General features: G+C 36.4%; 1 protein-coding gene across 4 annotated transcripts in view; it reads left to right on the top strand.

The window, feature by feature from the left end:
* The first annotated feature begins 391 nt into the window (after positions 1 to 391).
* Positions 392 to 5,514, top strand: part of LOC115231264 (monocarboxylate transporter 13-like) — a 40,472-nt gene continuing 35,349 nt past the window's right edge. For 3 of the 4 annotated variants that reach the window (XR_004997681.1, XM_036500018.1, XM_036500019.1), the window contains exons 1-2: positions 392 to 714; positions 4,985 to 5,202. Coding sequence is in view for 3 of the 4 variants with exons in the window: in XM_036500018.1 (XP_036355911.1) it covers positions 530 to 714; positions 4,985 to 5,202 (403 nt within the window). In the remaining variant the exon portion in view is untranslated. The remainder of the gene's footprint in view (positions 715 to 4,984; positions 5,203 to 5,514) is intronic. The other variant, XM_036500017.1, reaches the window with a different exon arrangement.

Genomic DNA, 5,514 nt, shown 5'->3' with positions numbered 1-5,514 from the left:
TTTCAGTCCGATAAAAAAATTTTTGGTAAAAGCTTCTCGCCCTAGAAATGCTTACAGTATTATTTCTGACCTTGTTATCTACATACCTGAAGCGAGACCCACTATCTGGAACTGGACTGCATGGAATAAGTAAGCACCAAATTTCAGAGAAAAGTATGACAAAAAAGGGAAATAGTAGATAAGAAAAGTGATGTAAAATAAATTAGCTTTAGAATTTTGTAGACGAATCGAGAGTGTCGGCTGATAGTGTAAGCTGCTAATTGTTTCGAGGGCTTTAATCTTGTAACCTGAGAATTATTTATTCGAGCGCTATCTCATTTCAGCACGCTTCTGAATATCATTAAACCTTTCTTTTTTCTTTTTATTCGTTTACACAATTTGGTGGCGAGGAGCTTCTTGGATATATAGACATAAGAAGAGGAAATATTGTGTTTATTTCTTCAATGAGACCATCAGTGGTGGGACACCGATCCGCATACGTACATACAAAACATACATACAGTCACTCACACAGAAAAACAAGCCGTAGATGTTTAGATCGAAAATGGCCAAAGATAACGAAATTATTATCCAAGTAAACTTACTAAATGCTAAACCAGAAGGGAAGAGAAATGTCAATGAAGTTGTTACAGAGATATGTCCCCAGAAAGGTGTGAATCCCGGATTTTGTGAAGATGATGAATGCACAAATCGAGAATCCGATCAACCTGTAAGGTAATTAGTATTTTCGTTTTTATTTAAATTTATTAGTAATGTTAAGTATTTTATAATTGATTACAGTAGTTGCATATCGGTAACCGACAAACTACATACATCACACTATTACCTAGAACCCCCCCCCCCAAAAAAAAAAAACCCACATCACACACGGTTGGCGGCTACCCAAAATCTCACATAAACCCATGTCTTAGCTGAGTCTCAACTGAGTCCATCATAAAGACTGTCTCGCTGCTTTCCTTTGACTGGAAAGGGCATGCAGGTTTTATGTCTGGTGGGTTTCGTGAACAAAGTTTTTGTGGTAGACGAGACTGAAACGGATGGAGACAGACAGTTTCCTCTTCAGCCAAACTCTCACCAGCTTTTTCGAGTTTCATTTGAACGAGAAAATATGAGTTGAGAGGGAAGTGCTGCTTCTCAGCTAATTTGTTGAAGGATGAACGAGAGTGGTGAACATGGTTCATGTGAACAGTCCTGCTCTGAGCATGTTCCTGTAGGTCAGAGAAGGGCAACTGAGAGAAAGGGCACTTGCCTTACTGGTCAGCGTCACTATGGTTTTGTGCGGTTTCCGCATGTCACACTCGGAGGTCTCCCCACTTTTGGGGATTTTACTCTGAATTTTTTCCGTATTTTCTCTTTTTGTTATTTCTTTTATTTACACATTTTGGCCATCTTTCGGTACAAGTACCCTAATTGCCAAGTCTGTTTACATTTGAAGAAGATCGTAAAATTTCTGTAAAGTTCTTTATATATATATATATATATGTGTGGGGTTAGGGTTAGGGGTGGGGGAAAAGGGTTTCTTTTTCCGTCTTGATCGCAATGCACATGACCAGTTGATTAAATCAACTTGGTAACCACATTGTAACTGTAATCACCTGCTATTCTTTGCCACCATAATACCTCGTTACTCAGTAGATTCTCTGATGTAATCTTCTTCAGTAAGCACAAATTTTATTCTACATTTGCTCATTACATAAAGTCATTATGATTTCTCCTAACTGAGTTCTTTGCTTACAATTTAGCACCACTTTTTCTCCTTATCTAAGAATATATTCTTCCTCCACTATCCCCACCCTACTTCTTTTTTCCATTGCCTATCTCTTCCTGTCCCTCCGTCTGGCCAGCTGCCATCCCTAACTGATTTATTGTCCGCTTAAGTAGATTACCATGACCACTAGTGACGTTTGCTTTCATCACTCTGACTTTAACTTTATGCTCTTCCCTTCTCTTTCTGTTCTTGCTATTCTATCCCTATTACTTCCCTCCAATGTCATAGAAATCCTCTTCCTGCCTCACGTTCTTGTTCTACTCCTCTTCCTTCAGCCATTTAAATCTCTGGCACTACAATGCGAACTGTTTTTTGCCAATCCTCTCTTGATGAGGAAAGCCAGACTTATTGTAATATTTCTTTGTGTCTGTTTACTGATTATACACACGTGACTTTCTTGCATATTCCATTTATGATTATGATTATTACGTAACTCTGAGTTTCCTGTTGAGCTAAGAAATTGCTTATATTTTCATATTTTCTGTATTTTTGTTCTCCACACACACACACACACACACACATATATATATATATAATATATATATATATATATATATATATATATAATATATATATATTATATATATATATATATATATATATATATATTCGTGTGTGTGTGTATTAAGGCTACCATTGGCTTTATGTTAAGAATAATATCGTAATATGGCATTCGTCTCCATTCTTCTATGTCATTGGCTTGAAAAATTGTTAAGATATTAAGATATTTTTTTAACATGAAACCAATGGTAGTCTTAATATACAAGTAAAGAAATTCTATTGGGTTTGCACACATGCACACACACAAATACATACAAAATTTAGAAAATGTCCCTTGATATGTATATATATGTGTGTGTGTGTGTGTGTGTGTGTGTATAGATATATATACATATATACAGATATGTATGTGTGTATGTATATATATATATATATAGATATATATTCATAAATACATATATATATATATATAATATATATATATATACAGAGATATATATATATACATTATATATATAGATATAGATATATATACATATATACATTATATATATATATATATATATATATATATATATATATATATATATATATATATATATATATAATATATATATATATATATGACAAAGTAATGTTGGGTGTTACATCATGAGTAAAATATAAGGAAAAGATTCTGAAAATGCAAGAGTTTTTTTAAAGTATTTGTTAACTTAACCGGTTTCACTTATTTAAAAAGATTTTCAGAAGTAGTGAGGTTTAGTTTACAAAAATTTATTCAGATCAAGTGATAGCCACCTACACTATTATTACACCTGAAAACGAATACTGGATGACAATGCCATTTAAGGGATTTTTCTGCTGTACTCTTTCACCACAACTTTCTTTCACTGTTTCTTCCTGTTTCTGTTGTACCTGTATTTCAAAGGGCCAGCCTTGTCACAGTCTGTGTGACGCTGAATCTCCCTAAGAACTATGATAAGGATACACGTGACTGTGGCTATGCTGGAGCAGCACCTTTAGTCGAGCAAATCAACCCCAGGACTTATTCTATCAGTCTCTTTTGCCGAACCACTAAGTTATGGGTACGTAAACACATCAGCATCGGTTGTCAAGCGATGTTGGGGGGACAAACGCCGACAAACAAACACACACACATATATATACATATACATATATATGACGGGCTTCTTTCAGTTTCCGTCTACCAAATCCACTGACAAGGCTTTGGTCGGCCCAAGGTTATAGTAGAAGACACTTGCCCAAAGTGCCATGCAGTGGGACTGAAACCAGAACCATGAGGTTCGTAAGCAAGCTACTTACCACACAGCCACTCCTACACCTAATGCACATTAATTTCACGAGCAGGCTGATCTGTTGATTGGATCAACTGGAGCCCTCGTCGTCAGAACCAATGGAGTGCCACGATATATATATATCTTTATATATAAAACTGTAGTTGTGTGTGTGAGAGTCTGTCTCCTTCGATTTAGATTCCTAACTACTCCCACATTTTGCGTTGCAGTTTAACCAAAACCGGGTATCTTATCGTCGTGATTCATATCGAGCCCTTCTGGGTATTAGCGCGCGTCTACGATGAGTCTACGATTTAAAAAAAAATTTACCATCATTTTTCCGCATTTTTAATCCATTTTTTGCTAGGTTTATATAAGGGAAGTAACTCTCTAAAAATGCTTATATAGTTATTTCCCTTACAAAACCAAGCAACGCCGGGCGATACTGCTAGTATATATATATATATATATATATATATATTATCTAGAGTACCAGTGAATGTGTATTAACTGATTACTTTCAATACAATAGAAGAATATAAAACCAGAAATAAAATACGCTGAGTATCCACTGTATCTACACGGAGCTGAGTTTGGTTTTACTGTGAAAACACGCTAATACGTAAAACTACTGAAATTATAAAAGTACATTTTTATTAGTACTGTACTGCTGTTATATGTTGTTTTACTACAACTACTACTATTACCACTGCTGCTGCTCTACTACTACTACTACTACTACTACTACTACTACTACTACAACCACTACTACTACTACCGCCACCACCACCACTACTACTACTACCACTACTACTACCACCACCACTACTACTACCACTACTACTACCACCACTACTACTACTACTACCACTACTACTACTACACCACTACTACTACTACTACCACTACTACTACCACCACCACTACTACTACTACCACTACTACTACCACCACTACTACTACTACTACCACTACTACTACTACCACCACTACTACTACTACTACTACCACTACCACCACCACCACTACTACTACTACCACTACTACTACCACCACCACCACTACTACTACCACTACTACTACCACCACCACTACTACTACTACCACTACTACTACTACCACCACTACTACTACTACTACCACTACTACTACAACCACCACTACTACTACCACTACTACCACCACTACTACTACTACTACTATTACTACTACTACTACTACAACCACCACCACCACCACCACTACTACTACTACCACCACCACCACCACTACTACTACCACCACTACTACTACTACCACCACCACCACTACTACTACCACCACTACTTCTACTACTACTACTACTACTACCACCACCACCACCACCACTACTACTACTACTGCTACAACTACTACTGTAGAATTTCTTCTCTGTTTCCAGGGCAGTGGAGTGTACACCGGAGGGTCATACGTCAAGCAAATGTTCCTCTTTCATGAAACATCTATCTTATGTTTTTATACTATACAACAACGTGTTGGGCTTTGGCTTTGCCTACTCTCTCGGCATCTTATATATCTACTTCATCAGAGAATTCAACACTACAAAATCTGAAACAGCCATGATAACATCTGCATGTACTGGAACTTTGGGTTGTGGAGGTAAGTATTCGTAAACTAATAGCAATTAGTTTTACTACCAGTAGAAAAAACAAGGAAATCTTTATATATAAAAGTGAGGTTGTGTGCTGTCTGTCTCCTACGATTTAGATTCCTAACTACTCCCACATTTTGCGGTGCAGTTTAACCAAAACCGGGTATCTTATAGTCGTGATTCATATCGAGCCCTTCTGGGTATTAGCGCACGTCTACGATGAGTCTACGATTTAAAAAAAATTTACCATCATTTTTTTCCATTTTAATGCATTTTTTCGCTATTATATAAGGGAAGTAACTCTCTAAAAATGTCTACGA

Source organism: Octopus sinensis, unplaced genomic scaffold, assembly GCF_006345805.1.
Source record: "Octopus sinensis unplaced genomic scaffold, ASM634580v1 Contig18001, whole genome shotgun sequence".
Lineage (NCBI taxonomy): Eukaryota > Metazoa > Mollusca > Cephalopoda > Octopoda > Octopodidae > Octopus > Octopus sinensis.
Note: the sequence above shows the minus strand (reverse complement) of the source record. Positions and strands in the feature narration are given on the sequence as shown.